The 15,375-nt window shown below is 41.2% G+C and overlaps 1 protein-coding gene across 6 annotated transcripts in view; it reads right to left on the reverse strand.

Annotated features, from left to right (window-relative positions):
- TTC12 (tetratricopeptide repeat domain 12) overlaps positions 1–8,899 on the reverse strand; it is a 59,626-nt gene extending 50,727 nt beyond the window's left edge. For 3 of the 6 annotated variants that reach the window (XM_072611080.1, XM_072611078.1, XM_072611079.1), the window contains exons 1-6: positions 8,712–8,899; positions 4,571–4,646; positions 3,423–3,583; positions 2,793–2,814; positions 1,944–2,021; positions 613–734 (exon numbers count right to left, since the gene is read on the reverse strand). In XM_072611080.1, the coding sequence (XP_072467181.1) occupies positions 613–734; positions 1,944–2,021; positions 2,793–2,814; positions 3,423–3,583; positions 4,571–4,631 (444 nt within the window). In that variant the 5' untranslated portion in view covers positions 4,632–4,646; positions 8,712–8,899. Of the gene's footprint in view, positions 1–612; positions 735–1,943; positions 2,022–2,792; positions 2,815–3,422; positions 3,584–4,570; positions 4,647–8,485; positions 8,584–8,711 lie in introns of those variants that run through there. The other 3 variants (XM_072611076.1, XM_072611075.1, XM_072611077.1) reach the window with 3 other exon arrangements.
- Between the last annotated feature and the right edge of the window lie 6,476 nt (positions 8,900–15,375).

Raw genomic sequence — 15,375 nt, forward strand, 5'->3', positions numbered from 1 at the left:
GACAGAACTCTCAGAAGGTAGAAGTACCTTTCACCCTCCCTCCTTATCCTGGGAAAAAAAATACCAATTACTGCATAGACTATCAAATAAATATATGCCTCACTGCCCTGATCTTCAAAAGATAAGTCTCAATTCTGTCGACCACTGGTCTCTTTCTAGAATCCATGCCTTTGAATACTAAGGCATAGCCTTCTTCCCTGTATCTTTAGGGAATTATCTTCCCACTTTTCAACTTCATAAAGCCCTCTATTCGCATCTTTCTGACTCACTTACTGTGTATTATTTTATATTTTAGTTAGTATTGCATGTCCTATCCACCTAACAGACTATAAGTTTCATGAAGTCAGGGACTTCAGGATGTGTGCTATTTAAATTTTGTATCTTGCCTAGCACATAGTAGTGTTCAGCACACAGTCAGCATTTAAAAAAATACTTGCTGAATTGTTGCTTCCTTTTTAAAGGAGTGTGCTTTGCAGAACCCTTTTCTATGATACATAGCACATCAATTAAAAGGGTTGGATAGAGAGAGGACATGGGAGGGGGGTGGGGAATACCATTACTCTGACCTTGAGAACAGCCTTCAATTTCCTGAAGTCCCTGGAGTTAACTGACCTGGGCCCGGTTGGTGTAGAGTACTTTCATATCCTTGAGTTTCCCCAGCCCCTCACTGTAGTGCTCGACAGCCATCCTGTAATCACCTTTCAGAAAAGCCTCATTCCCTTTTTCTTTCAAGGCTAAGAAAACAAAGATCACAGGCATAAGCACTCATTTTAAATGAGAAAATCCTCTAGAACCTCACAACCTGCTGCCTAAACATACCTTCCTTCACTGGGAATAAAAGAGACTTGTCATTTCTTCCAACTCCTCTATGACTACAGTATAATCTTATTTTATGCTTAAGGGTAATTTTCCTATACCCACCCCCAATTTGCTGTTTCCTCCCTACAAGGGTAAGTGCTCTCTTTCTTTCAACCCTGAATATGGTACAAAGACCAAGTCTCCAGAACTGAAAGCATGCCAACGATCATGAAGGCAGATGTGGTCATCTATACCTGTGCCATGCAGCTACTGGGAGGTGTGGATGACATTGAGTAGTGCCCTCCCACTAGATCCACTTTTGTTTGCTCCACTCTCTCCCCTTCTCCCAAATCATATCTTCTTTTATGACATGTCTTTTTCTCTGCCTCTTTTCCTTTTTTCTCTCCTTACTTCTTATGGCTGCTGGTGGTACCTGTTGGCATCATGTGGGCCTACTGACATCATTTGGGATTAAATAAATTACTGACTCTTTCTGTTACCTCCAATGCCAACCAAGATACTTTTAGGGCTAAAGCTTTGGTTGTGAAGACATGATCTAGGACAACAACATCTTCACACTCAGAGGAAGAAGGGGTTCTAGGGGCCAGCTCATCCCAACTGTCATCCCTACAAGATCTCCAGTAAATAAGTCACCTAGCTTTGGCTCAAAGACTTCAAGAAAGGGGAAAGCTACTACTTCCCAAGGCAGTCCATTTCACTTCTGTACAACTTTAATTGTTAGGAAGTTTTTTTTTCTCATATTGGAGTTAAATCTGTTTTTCTGTCATTTATACGTACTGCTCCTGAAGATCTGTATGGGGGTGTCAAGCAGAGCTGGTATATGCCCCGTCTCACATTATAACTCTACAAGTCCTTGCAGGCAGGCATGAGGGACCTCAAATATATCCTCTTGTTTTGGGTAGAAGGAATAACCAATACTCTCACGATGGGATGATTCCCAGTTTGTTGAGTGGGAGAAGAAAGTGCCCTAAAATGGGTTTTGTTGAACAGCATCTTCTCTCCTTGGGCTTAGCCAGCCAACTGAGAAGCTGGCACCTTCATGTTTGAGCCATACTTTGGTTCTCTGAGGATCTTTCTAATCTAAATTGGCTCATCTAATGAGGGCAAACCTCAACAACCATTACCGTTTGCTAGGCTTTTGTTCTCTTTTCTTCTCTTAGCTCGTTCTCTGGCATCCTTCTCTAATACTTCCATGAAGCCATCTGACAACAAAGGAGAGAGGTTTAAATGGTTAAATAAAAATGAGAATTCTGTAATCACCCCTCCAGTTCAAAGACACAAGAAAACTTCTGTGTAACCAAGCTTTCTATGCAGACACGTGCACACATGCACAGACACACACACAGACACACACACACACACACACAGAGGCTTCTGAAGCCACCAAGCTGACATCTTCTTAATTTGACATTAAATGGTAAAGTATGTGATGTATTATTATACATGATGGCTATGACTGTGTGTCAGATCTGAATTATGCCTTTTAAAATAGTTTTTCTTTGGGGGAGAGACTCTTTTTGTTCCCTGCAGAATAATGAGCCTCTGAGCTGAGTAGCAAAAGGAAAGCCTAGATCCCTTGGGTAGCAAAGAAGTGGCATAAGAGGTGAACCGCTAACAGGGCTCATCTTACAGAGATGAGGCTTGTGAGGAACAAAAAAAGGGAATTTCAGAGAGCCACCAGGTTAGTGCAAAAGAGACTGCCAGGTCACACAATCACAGAAATTAAGGGTGTGAGGAACCTCCGAAGTCACTTAGTCCAACCTCTAGCTGAACAGTAATTGTCACTCTAATGTTTACAGTGTCTTCTTGAAGATGTCTAGTGACAGTGATCTTACTAACAATGGGAAAGATTTTTGTCCACTCTTAACTCCTGAGCTCATAAGGCTATGATTTACAGTTCCTGAAGCTAGGTAATATCAATAACATTGTTGAAAATAAAACAAAACCTATCAGAAAGAGAGATCCTGCCTTACCTGGGGTTGTATCATCCATATTCTGCTTTGGCAGGTAATTACATAGGTCACCAAAAAAGAAAAGAAAATTTCATGAGCTATATGTAGCACAGCAAAAAGGGAAGTCAAATCAGTTATATGAAGAGGGCTACTTTGGGCCAAGTTCAGTTTCTTGGTTTGTGAAGGCTGCTAACAAGTACTGAAGTGTTCACAATTTGCTTGGGATGACACAACTTATGACATCAAATCATGAATTTGATTGCTTATGAGGCTGTGAAAGAATTTTCTCCCAAGTGATGGTTTCAATTTGTGGTCTGTTTGTAAGAGTTAAAGGCTCCCAAAGGTGAACCAAACTCTACTTACTCATGGAATGAAGTTGATAAACAAAGCACTGTGACTTTAAGTATGGTTCCCAAGTATTATGTAGTCATAAAAAATAATGAACTAAATCTTAAAGCTTATTAAAGTGAACCCAGTGTTCTTGTTAAAGCTGAACAAAGAGATCAGAAAACCAAACCTCAGGGTTCAGAGTTCCTTATTGTCAGGTCCATCTTGAGCTGAGAGACATAATAATTTTTTAGCTTCATCAGTGTTTATGTCTCGGATCTACTATCTGCCACTATTCATTTAATTTCATAACAGAAAAGAAACCTTTGTAGGGACTTGAGGAGGACTAATCACTGTTTTGTTCAAAGTGGTTCTGCATTCATCTTCCTCTTGGTCCTCCAGGAGCTGCAGTCTCTTCTCTGCCTCATCCATGGCCCTTTCACACACACTGAGGTCATCAGAATTCAGCCTCTGAACCAAAGTGGCTTAAGAGAAATCAGACGTGAATCAATCAAACAAGGCACAAACAGAAGAGAGCCTTCTCTACTAATAAGATGTTCTAGGGAGATGGAGATAGAGACATACTGAAAAGAGAGCACAAGAGAAAATAAGAATGAGTAAGTCCCAATAAGGAAAAAACAGGAGTTATTTAGCCTGGAGAAAGATCTAATTATGGTCTTTAAGGATACAAAGAGTTGTAACCATTTATGAATGTGAACCCTCTTACATCTCTTCTTGGGGGTAACTGGGTTCCGGAGTTTTTCCTCTTTGTGTAGAAGATTTCCTTTATTAAGTCTAAAAAGGGATTTCTCAAGCTTCCAGAGGTAACTGCTAGTTCTAACAGAATACAGAATAACTTTGGTGCTTTGTACAATCAGTAGAGATTCTTAATCATTTTAATTGAGCTAAGTTGGGGGTATTTTGCCTAGAGGAGTTAGAATGAATAAGAATAACTCTTTAGGCCTTGCCAGCCACACTAGTCCATAAGATAACTGTATTTTCATTCTTTTGGCCCAGGAGGGAAAAGTGCTGCCCATACTTTTACAGAAGTAAAAAGGAAATGAACATTCCCTCAAAACAGCAGAATGCCAGATATCAGCACTCACAATCTTTGGATGATGTCCCCTAACAGGGTAATATTCTCCTACTGCATAAGGTAAAATGGGAAATCCCAAGTTCTTCTTGCCCTATTCTAGGTAAAAGGATCTGAAATATAGACAGAGCTAACACTGGAATCCCAATCACAGCACTAACAGCTTCTCTTGTACCAATTAACAGCCAGAAAATATTTCCCCCAAACTACAATGTCACTCAATTTCTCAATACCCCTTCACCTTAAATTCAATTATAGTTTTTCTTGAAGACATAAACCTGCCAGACACACTAGTCACTAAGTCCAAGTAATTATTGCTTTTTAGTCACCACATACCCTGAAATCGAACTTAATTTGTTCATGATTTTCCTGTACTTACAGATTTCATCCACATTCTTCAGAAATTTCTCCAGGTCTCTCTCTTCTTCCTCTTTAGCCATTTCAGACCACAGTCCCTGAGGGGGCCGGCAACAAATGATGGAAATTAATAACAATAAAAAACCAAATGGAATTTGTCAGGCTTATTTGCTTGGAAAACTAAGAAGACATTTGTGTTTATAAATGTCATGGATTACAAGAGGGCAAGCTATTTCTTGGGCAAGAGGGCAGCCAGTGTTTAAGGCCAACTCATACTCATTAATTGTGCATACATCCAGAGAGTTATGAGCTCTCCCCTTGCTGGCAAAATCACCACTGCTGTAAGACCCCTGAACACCTCTAATACATAGTCCTTCAAAGCGGAAGCACCAAAACACATCAGGAACAAGAGACACAGGTAGAGAGGCGTCTGATTAAAGTTAAGCCAGAGGGCAGCTGTTGGGGAACCCTAGATGGAAAGGAAATGTTGCTGAGGCCAGGTTTTGAGCCTGTCAGTTGAAGGGTCTCTCTCGGTGGTGGCTGCCAGAAGGCAGGATGAGGTGGAGCTGGGGCTTTCTATAGCAATATGACAAGTGTTCAGAAGCTCTTGACAGTTTGCATCTAACTACTCACCTGCACTAGTTACAACTAAATGCAACTTGTGGTTTAGCTTCTTTCTAAGAGGGACAGAGAAGCTGCTGACTGGATGAAATGATCAACATATTTGCTAAAATAACTAAAAATTCCATTCTATATTTCTTAGGAGACTGTGTTAAGAAATCTGAATTTAACTTGTGTCTTGACTGTCGCTGGTTCAAGCTGTGTGACCTTAGACAAATCATTTAACTTTTCTATGCCTCAAATACCTCATCTATAAAGTGGGGAAGATACGTTAACTCCCAGTCTCTGTTCAGCTATCAAACTGATCTTTCTAAAGCACAAGCCAGATCATGTTACCCTCCCTCTATAAACCTGAGTAGCTTCCTATTACTGTCAAGATCAAATGAAAAATTCATTTGGTGCTTGAATCTCTATTACCTGCCCCGCTCCTACCATTCCAGACTCCTTACACTTTATTCTCAATCATAAACTCTGGGATCTAGTGACATTGGCCTCCTGGATGTTTGTTCTTCAGACAAAACACTCTGTCTCCCAATTCTGTGTTTTCACTAGCTGTCCCCTGTGCCTAAAATTCTCTCCTTCCTCATCCTGGCTACCCTGAAGTCCCAACTAAAATGCCACCTTCTAGAAGCTTTTCCTTACCTATGCCCTCTATTGCCAGTCTTTTCCCTCTGTTTTATTTCCACTTTATCCTGTACATAGCTTATTTGTACATAGGTGCTTGCCTGTTGTCTTCCTTTGTAGCCCCAGAGCTTAGCATAGTGCCTAGCATATAGCAGGTGCTTAATAAATGCTTGTTGGCTTGACTTTTTGAGGAAAGCACTTTGTAAACTTTAAAATGCTATGTAAAAGATTGGCTAATGTGACAAAAAAGGAAAATGACATATGTTTGAGACATGGGAAAACTGGGACACTGATACACTGTTAGGGGAGTTGTGAACTGATCCAACCATTCTGGAGAGCAATTTGGAACTATGCCAAAAGAGCTATGAAACTGGGCATACCCTTTGATACAGAACACTGCTGGGTCTATATCCCAAAGACATCCAACAAAAGGAAAAGGATCTATTTGTACAAAAATATTTATAGCAGCTCTTTGTGTGGTGGCTAAGAACTGGAAATCAAAGGCATGCCATCAATTGGGGAATGGTTAAACAAACTGTGATACATAATGGCGATGGGAATTATTGTGCTATAAGAAATGATAGGATGATTTCAGAAAAACCTCGAAAAACTTGTACGAACGGACGCAAAGTGAAGTGAGCAGAACAAGGAGAACATCGTGCAGTATTGCATGATGAAGAACTGTGAATGAAGCTGTTCTCAGCAATACAGGATTGAAGACAATCCCAGAGGGCTAATGATGAAATCTGCTATTTGCCTCCAGAACTGATACTGTCTGAATACAGAATGGAGCATTCTATTCTTCTCTTTCTTTCAACTCAAGTCTTCTTGTACAAAATGACTAATGGAAATGTTCTACATGATTGAACATACATAAACTATATTGGATTGTTACTGTCTCAGTGAGGGGAGAGGGAAAGGGGGAATAGAATTTGGAACTCAAAAAGATTATTAAAATGTTAAAAATTTGTTTTAACACGTAATTGGGGAAAAATAAAATGTATGTATCTTAGTGTTAGCAGTAGTTCCAAACACTAACACCAACCACTAACCAACTGCCACTTATGAGCAAGTATACCCACAAGCCTTGGTAACAGCATTGGTCTCTCAGACCACTGGCCCTCAGCCAACCCTTTTGGAGATGCAACCTGGCAACTGATTCTGCTGGCTGGTGCTAAAGTTACCCCCTCTGCAAAAGCTATATCTACTAAAGATTCAGATAAGTAAGTCCTGGACACCGAAGTTCTAGGCACTGGTAGATATCAAACAGTCCAACGTCAAAATCACATATGATTTTATAAGCTGAAACATTAAATTGACAAAAACTATCTGTTGAACTACTGCTCCCTAAAGACCAAGAGAACTTTCCATCTGTCCTGAAGCTGAACCTTCCTATATGTGTTATTTCTCCTGATAGGAAATGAGCTTGTGGAGAGCAGGGGCTGTCCAGCTTTTCTTTCTGTATTCCTAGCTTGTAGCACTTTGCAGAGAGAGTGTTTCATAAATGTTTTTTTTTTCCATTCATTCACTGACTGACTTTCTTAAATGTTGTCATCATTTGATCCTCACAACAACCCTCTGTAGTAAAACAGGTATGGCAGGTAGAGAAGGGGAAGAGAACGCATATTTATACAACACTTACTGTGTGTGCTAAGTACTTTTTACAGATATTACCTCATCTGACACATTTTACAGATGGTCAGACTTTAAGTGGAGAGTTGGACTTAGGGAATGAAGGTCAGATAATAGCTGTGTGTGACAGAGGCTTTGCTGGTAAGGACTCCCTACAAGGATACTTTCTGACTAAGATATGGCATAAAGAATGAATGGAAAGGCGGTCATATTAGAATTTCATCTGCAGGAATGTTTGAATGGAAGAGGGCTTTGCTGGAGGCCCTTCTGGCCCAGAAGGAGCTCTCAAATAGTGTTCTTAGTGTGTATGTGTTATGGTCTCCTTGGACAATCAATGGACAAACCCTTCTCTGAGTAATGTTTTTAAATGCATAAAGTAAAATACAAAGGAAACTACATTAGCACATTTACCTACGTAATCATATTTAAACCTAACAGGAAACTGAGGCTGAGAGGTTAAGAAACACAGTAAGTGCCTGAAGCAGGATTTGAACACAGGTCTTCCTAGCTCCAAGTCCAACATTGCATCACTGTGACAATGTAGCAGGCTGAATTATACTGAAATAGTTATACATTTTTTTTTAAAAAACAAGTTCATATTTTTAGTAATATTGTAACGAACAACTGTGACTTTGCTACTGTAATCCATGCAATGATCTAAGATAATTCCAAAGTAGGCACGGAGAAAAATGCTACAGACTGATGATCTCAGTGCAGATCGAAGCATACTTTTTTCACTTTTATTTTTCTTGCTTTTTGCTAATCTGGAAATACATTTTGTATGACTTCACTTGTATAACTAATCTACTGCCTGCTTTCTCAGTGGGTGAGGAAGGGGTCGCGGGAGAGAATTTGGAACTCCCAATTTAAAAGAAAATGTTAAAAACAAACAAAATCCTTGATTTTGTAACCTGGATGGACTCGCAGGCTCGGCATCCCTGCCGTAGTACCGGGATCACGCCGCTAGGTGACGTCCCCGCCGCGGCCCACCAGGCTAGGGCCAAGTAGACGAGGCGGGGGCAGAGGTGGGCCCCTGCACCCTCCGAGTTTCTTTTCGCACCTGGGGCACTTCCACGTCCCGGCACCGTCTAGGCAGCAGCCTCCTCAGATCTCCACCTAAGCCAAGCCAGGCCCGGACCGGAGCGCGCTGGCGGCTCCAAATCCCCACCCCGCCCCCATCGCGTCCCCGTTGCCCCGGCAACCACTGGGCCGCTCTCCTCTCCCCACCCCCACCTGCCCAGCCAGCGGCCGGCCCCGGAGCCCATGGTGGTCCCGCGGCGCCCCACCTGTCTCAACCGGACCTCTCCTGCTTTATCCTCTCGCCGTTCAACCCCGGGGCTCGGCGCCAAGGAAGACTCCCGCCTACCTGGCTCCACAGACTTGGGGGGTCTACTACTCGGACTAGAAATGGCGGTCGCCGGCTGGGAGAGCGGGGCAGAGATTGGCCAGCTAGAGGGAGGGAGAGGGGAGGGCCCGTGAGGGGACGGGGCAGGGATTGGTTACTGAGAAGGACGGGGCGGGGCGATTGGCCTTCCGGGGGGCGGGGCCAAACGGTCAGGTGTGCTTCAGGCCCGGCACCAGAAAGGTGCTGAGGTTCTAGGGCCCCCCTCCAGGCCCGGGTGGCAGTCCCGGGAGGGGTGGGGGTCGAAAAAGGGCAGGAATCGGAGCTTGGGGGTGGCTAGAAGGACACGAGATGTGCGGTCTTGGGCTGGTCAACCTGTGAATGATGTTTGGATGGAGGATGAAAGACAACTCTCGGAGGAGTACGAGGAAGGGCCCGAGAACTGGATGGGAAAGGTGCAGCCTCTTCTCCTTCCCCTTCCTCCTCGTCCTCCTCCTCGTCCTCCTCCAAAAATGGCGGTCTCTTCATAAGGAGGTTCTTCCAACTAACCTCCCCCTCTCCCCAACAAGCCAGCCTCCCTGTTCTTGTCCTAGCTGTTGCCCAAGCACGCTGAAATGGTTCTTTCCAAGGTTACCAGTGGTCTTTTTAAGAGCCACATCTGATGGCCTCTTCTCAATCATCATCCTTCTCCTCTCTAAAGTCTCCTCTGCTGGATCATCACGTGTGTCACACCCAACCACCCCCTCACCCCAAATTTTTTTAGACGTATCCTAATATTCTGTCTGAATCCTTTATTTGCATATACTTTCTCCTTTATTAACCTCATTATCTCCCATGGGTTCAAGTATTCTCTCTAAGCAGATGACTCCCAGATTTATATATGCAAACCTAGTCTCTCCTCTGAGCTTCAGTCCTGCATCATTAATTACTTTTTGGATACTTCAGATATGTCAGGTGTTGTTTTAAGTGCTCCTTACAGATATCATCCAATCTGATTCTTTTTATAGGTGGTGAAACTTGAAGCTGAAATTGCTCTATTGACCTGAATGTTTGTTTGAATGGGCATCTGGAGGTCCCATAGGCATCCCAAACTCAACATGTCAAAAACTAAACTTATCTTTCCCCTCAATCTAAGTCTTCTCAGAACTGTGATATCTCTATGGAGGGTACCAGCATCCTTCTAATCATCCATGTTCAAAATCTAGACCTTAGCTTTGACTCTTTACTAATTCACACCCCACATAGTTAGCTCTCAAGTCTTGTAGATTTTACATGAATGAATGAATGAGGGAAAAATTTTTATTAAGCACTTTCTATACGGAAAATGCTGGGTAGGCAAAGAAAAAAAGCAGACAGTTCTTGCCCTAAGGGAGACCACATTCAGGGGAGTAGAGGGCAAGGAGGGAATCTTTAGTCCTGGAAGGTACAGGATTGGTGAGTGTGGGCATAGGGGAGTAGATTCACAACTGGAAAACTTTTATGCATTCCCTCCTTTCTGTTTCCCCAGAAACCATCCTTAGTTCAGGTCTACATCGCTTCTCTCCTGGACTCCTAGTGTAGCCTTCTAATTGATATCCCTTCTTCAAATCTGTCTCCAGGTACCTCTCTCCACACCACAGCTAAAGTGTTAGGTCCAGCTATGTCATTCAAAACCAATAGTTCCCTGTTGCCTTTAGGATCAAATTTTAACTCCTCTATTAATATGGAAAGTCCTTCCAACCTGAACCCTTGCCACCCTTATCATCGATCATTTAACTTCTCTAACTCTCTGGTTAGAGAACAGAAACTATAAGAACAAGTGAGGCCCTTCCCTTTACCTGTCTTAATAGATTTGAGGGACCCACTCTGCTTAGGAAAAAAGGGAATAAATAATCACTGAATCCTCTAACCATAAAGAATATGAACCAAAGGATGGAGGGTACAGACTAAAGGATGCTGTGGGTAGCCCAGAGTAAAATGCTATATAAATATCAGTTATCATTACTATTCTTATGGTGGCATGGTAGGGAGAGAGGTGGTTTTGAGAGTCAGGAAGACCTGAATTCAAATCCAGCCTCAGAAACTTACAACTGTGTGGCCCTGAGCAAGTCACTTAAGCTCTATTTGCCTCAGTTTGCTCATCTGTAAAATGGGGATAATAATAGCACCTAGTTGTGAGGATCCAATGAGGTAATAATTAAAGTTCTTAGCACAGTACCTGGCACCTAGTCAGCATTACATAAGTGTTAGTCATTATTATTATTATCATTATTCCACTTCTGACATATGCTGACTGGATGACCTTGGGCAAGTTACAACCTTTCAGGGGTTTAACCCAGGGCTGTCAAACTCATAAATGGGACCCCTAGGATCTCTGCTGGGCCTCATGTTGACTTAGAAAACCATGCTTTTTGTATTTTTATTTATTTTGTTAAATATTTCCCAATTTACATTTTAATATGCAATCTTAAATTAAATATTGTTAAATTATTAATAAATTAAATACAAATACTAAATTAAACATTAAACCTCTAATACTATAAGCTATGGAGAAGGTACATTGGAAAGGAGGATTCTCCTCAGGTAGTCCTCTTTACCTGCTCCATTTTCACTCCATTCCCTAGAGAAATTACTCTGAGATAGTCATATACTGTAGCTATTTTGAAAAGAGCTTTCTCAGAATGGGTCTGATCTGGGGTCCTCCGTTCTAGAGAGCAGGGTGCTTACCTCTCACTAAAGGGGGAGGTTGGAGAGGTCAAATCTTCACGTCCGCCTATAGTGGTGGTGTTTTTTTTCAAGACTACAGGTATTAGGAGAGAACAGATACGATGTTTTATAATGTTCTCTTCCCAAATCAACAGAAAACCTTAAGCTCTGTTTTGCAGCCCTCCAACCTATTCTTCTTTGAAGATATTTTCTAAATCTGAAGGCTGTGGTTGCTACAAGAAATGAAATTCTCAGACCTAGGGAGAATGCATCTGTTGGGTTGGCCAATCTACTTGGACTGAACAATTACCCAAGAGCCACCCTCCTCTGTCTATATCCATTACAGCAACACACTGGTTACTTGGATTCAAATTACATTTCCAGCATTTCTTAGATATGACTTTGGCCAATCACTAAATATCTTTAAACATTCCTTCCTTTGTCTGTAAAATGGCAATAGTAATCCTTGAACTACTCATTTCCTAGGGTTGCTATAATGAAAGGACATTTTATGTGGAGAAAAAGAAGGCAAAATAAACTGAGTAAGGAGAACATCCATACTAGTTTCCAAGGCTCAGAACAGATGTTATACAATAGAAGGCAAAGAATGGATAGTCCATTCTTTATCTGTATAGGCATACCTTGGAGATATTGTGGGTTCATTTCCAGTTAAGTGAGTATTGCCATAAAGTAAGTCACACAATTTTTTGGTTTCCCAGTGTGGATAAAAGTTATGCTCACAATATACTGTAGTCTATTAAGTGTGCAATAGTGTTATGTCTAAAAATGCACATACCTTAATTAAAAAATATTTTATTGCTAAAAAATCGAATCATCTAATCATCAGCTGAGCCTTCAGTGAGTCACAATTTTTTTGCTGGTGGAAGGCCTTGCCTCCATGTTGATAGCTGCTACCTGGTGAGGGTGGTGGTGGTTGAAGGTTGAGGTGTCTGTGGCAATTTCTTAAAACTAGACAGCAGTGAAGTTTGCTGCATCAACTGGCTCTTGCTTTTACTTGAACACTTAGCAGCCATTGTAGGGCTATTAACTGGCCTAATTTCAATATTGTTTTGTCTCCGGAAATAGGGAGACCTGAGGAGAAAGAGATGGGAACAGCTGGTAGGTGTAGTCAGAATCCACACAACATTATTGGATTGTTTGATGTCTTATATGGGAGCAGTTAATGGTTCCCCAAAACAATTAACAAGAGTAATATCAAAGATCCTTGCTCAAGGTCACCATAACAGTTATAATAATAATGACAAAGTTTGAAAAGTTGTAAGAATTACCAAAATATGACACAGATACAATGTAAGCACATGCTATTGAAAAATTGAGCCAATAGACTTGCTTGATGTGGGGTTTTGTTGAAAGGAAAATTCTTCATTTGAGCTTTCACCCTGATTAACAAGGCAAAACTCAGGACAAAGAGCATTAATGAAAAGAATTTCATTATAAGTATGTCAAAGTAGCAACACTGGAGATCAGCAATGGCTTCAAGGTAGAGACAGCTTTTATAGTAACTTTAAGATACTTTGGATAGGTCTGCCTCAGCAAAAGAGATTGGGTGCTTGCATCTCCCCCAAGGTAGCAAGAACATGACAATTTGCAGGTAGAGGTGTGTGGCAAAGAGCAGGTAATATGAAAGCTGCAGACTTGGTGTCTCCAGAGCCTCCCCCAACACTGGTTGATAAGCAGGGCTGGGAACATAGGGTAACTAAGTCAACATAATTTTCAGTTTTTTATTAAAATGCAATATTTGGGAAGAACAAATAAGGCAAAGCACAATAAAAAGAAGTATTCCTGTACTGAGGACATAAAAGAAAACTGACCTAAACTGCAATACATGGGATTTAGGTTGGAGTCAGAAAGCAGTATTCTGAATGTGGTTCATGAGGGTTTGTTCACCATGACAACTGTAAGTTAAGGCAGCACTGGGCCTGGAGTCAGGCTTCAGACACTTACCAGCTGTGTGAATCTTACAGTCGAGTGGGAGATCATAGAAGCAAAGATTTAGTGGTGAAAGGAACCTTAGAGATCATTTAGTCAAGCAGCCCTCTAAATGTAGTCTGTATACCCCAGGGGTTTCCAAAATCCTTTCAGGGGGTCCATGAAGTCAAAACTCTTTTCATTATAAAACAAAGGAATCACTTACCTATTAAAATATTTTTTTCCTTTTCCAACTACAAACCTAATGTTTCCTCATTTGCTTCAACTAAAACAACATCCCTTAGCAGACTACAGGCGGAAACAGAATCTAACTGTTTTATCAGGCTAGACATTAAAGAGATTTGCAAAAACATGTAAAACAGTCTTATTCTCACCTTTTTTTCTTTTGTTTTGGAAAGAATAGTTATAACATGCTATTTATGTCAGTATGGGATAAGTTTAGTATTATCTTTACATAAAGCAATAAATACTTTAAAATTTTGTTAGTTCTAATTTCTAATACAGTAATTTTGATAGATATACAACCCATACAAACAAAATCACTTTGGAGTTCTCAATCATTTTTAACAGTGTAAGAAGCTGGGAGGAGGTGGGGCATCCTGAGACCAAAAAGTTTGAGAACTGATCTAGTCAAATCCCCTTATTTTACAGGTGAGGAAAATGAATTAAGGAAATTCAGGTACTAAGTTACAGAGCTGGAATTTGATCCCAAGTCCTTTGCCTCCAGGTGCATTAACTGCACCAAAAATGCAGAGACCATTACATGGCAGGATGAAATCTCATTAGTGTAAACCTGGTCCATGATGGAGTAGTACTGCCACCCTGTGTGCAGAATAACCGTTGCACCTACAACTTAGCTTCATGAGAAAGGTTAGGCCTTTTAGGGAAAGAAGAAAACATTTGTAATCTCTGGGGAATGTTTTCAGTTTCATCAGCTGTTTATGCTTAATCAGCCTACAGTCGGGTTTTGAGTGTTTCACATTCGTTCACTTAAAGCTACTGAATAACCTAGAAATGTTCAATGATCATTACCCTGGATTCTTGAACGATGAGCAAAATAATCCTAAACCGAGTTATTGGTCTCTTGAAACTTCTAAAAGAAGGGCCCTAACCTAGAGGATCTTCAGTAAAATCCCCTTGTTTCTCCATGCCACCATCAAATTTATAGATGGAAAGTATATTGTCCTCCTAGAGTCTTAATGGAGAAGAGTAGGTGTTCACCTTTGTATCCCGGAATAAGATGAATAGTTTTACCCATTTATAGCCTGGAGACAGGCTTTGAGATTTAAGAGATATCCTAAAGAAGGAATTATGATGCTTAGTCATATCGGAACAAATGGGTCATGATTACTTGGGAGACAAGAACACAACCATCAAAGATAAAGAACATGAAGATTTGTGGTCCTCGTAATTCAACCACCATGATGCTGATGACTGGGAGCTAGGAATGATGGATATTTCTTTTTAATGGGCAAGGTTCTGTGACGCTAGGATTAGCAGGGGTAAGAGCAAAGCAGAAAAGGCTCAGAGAAAGGAAGTTCCTGGTCTGGTCATCTGAAGCCATTTGGAAACACCTTCTCCAGCGTCATTCCCCTCTGCAATAGACTCAATGATACAGCTGTGCTTGGGATACTTGCTCAGAGTTGAATAACTACTTTGGGAAGAGACACCTGCTGAAAGCAATTAGTTGTCACTAATCTTTGGGATGCAATTCCTTATTGGAAGATTGTTTTATTTTCAGGGACCTTTCTTATAAATTTTAGTTTGCTTTCTCCAAACATTCAACAGAACTTTCCTTCAATTAACTGAATGCTTATTTAAATGTTAAGGTGTGCTGATGCTTAGTTACTGGCCTTATTTGTTGATGAAGGCCAGGGGTTGGCAATGAGGGTGGTTATATATTCTACTTAGTACCACAGTGTCTTTTGGGGAACCCCACAGTTAGGCAACTCTATCCCTTAGCTCCACCATTT

This window comes from Notamacropus eugenii, chromosome 5, assembly GCF_028372415.1.
Source record: "Notamacropus eugenii isolate mMacEug1 chromosome 5, mMacEug1.pri_v2, whole genome shotgun sequence".
NCBI classification, from domain to species: Eukaryota; Metazoa; Chordata; class Mammalia; order Diprotodontia; family Macropodidae; genus Notamacropus; species Notamacropus eugenii.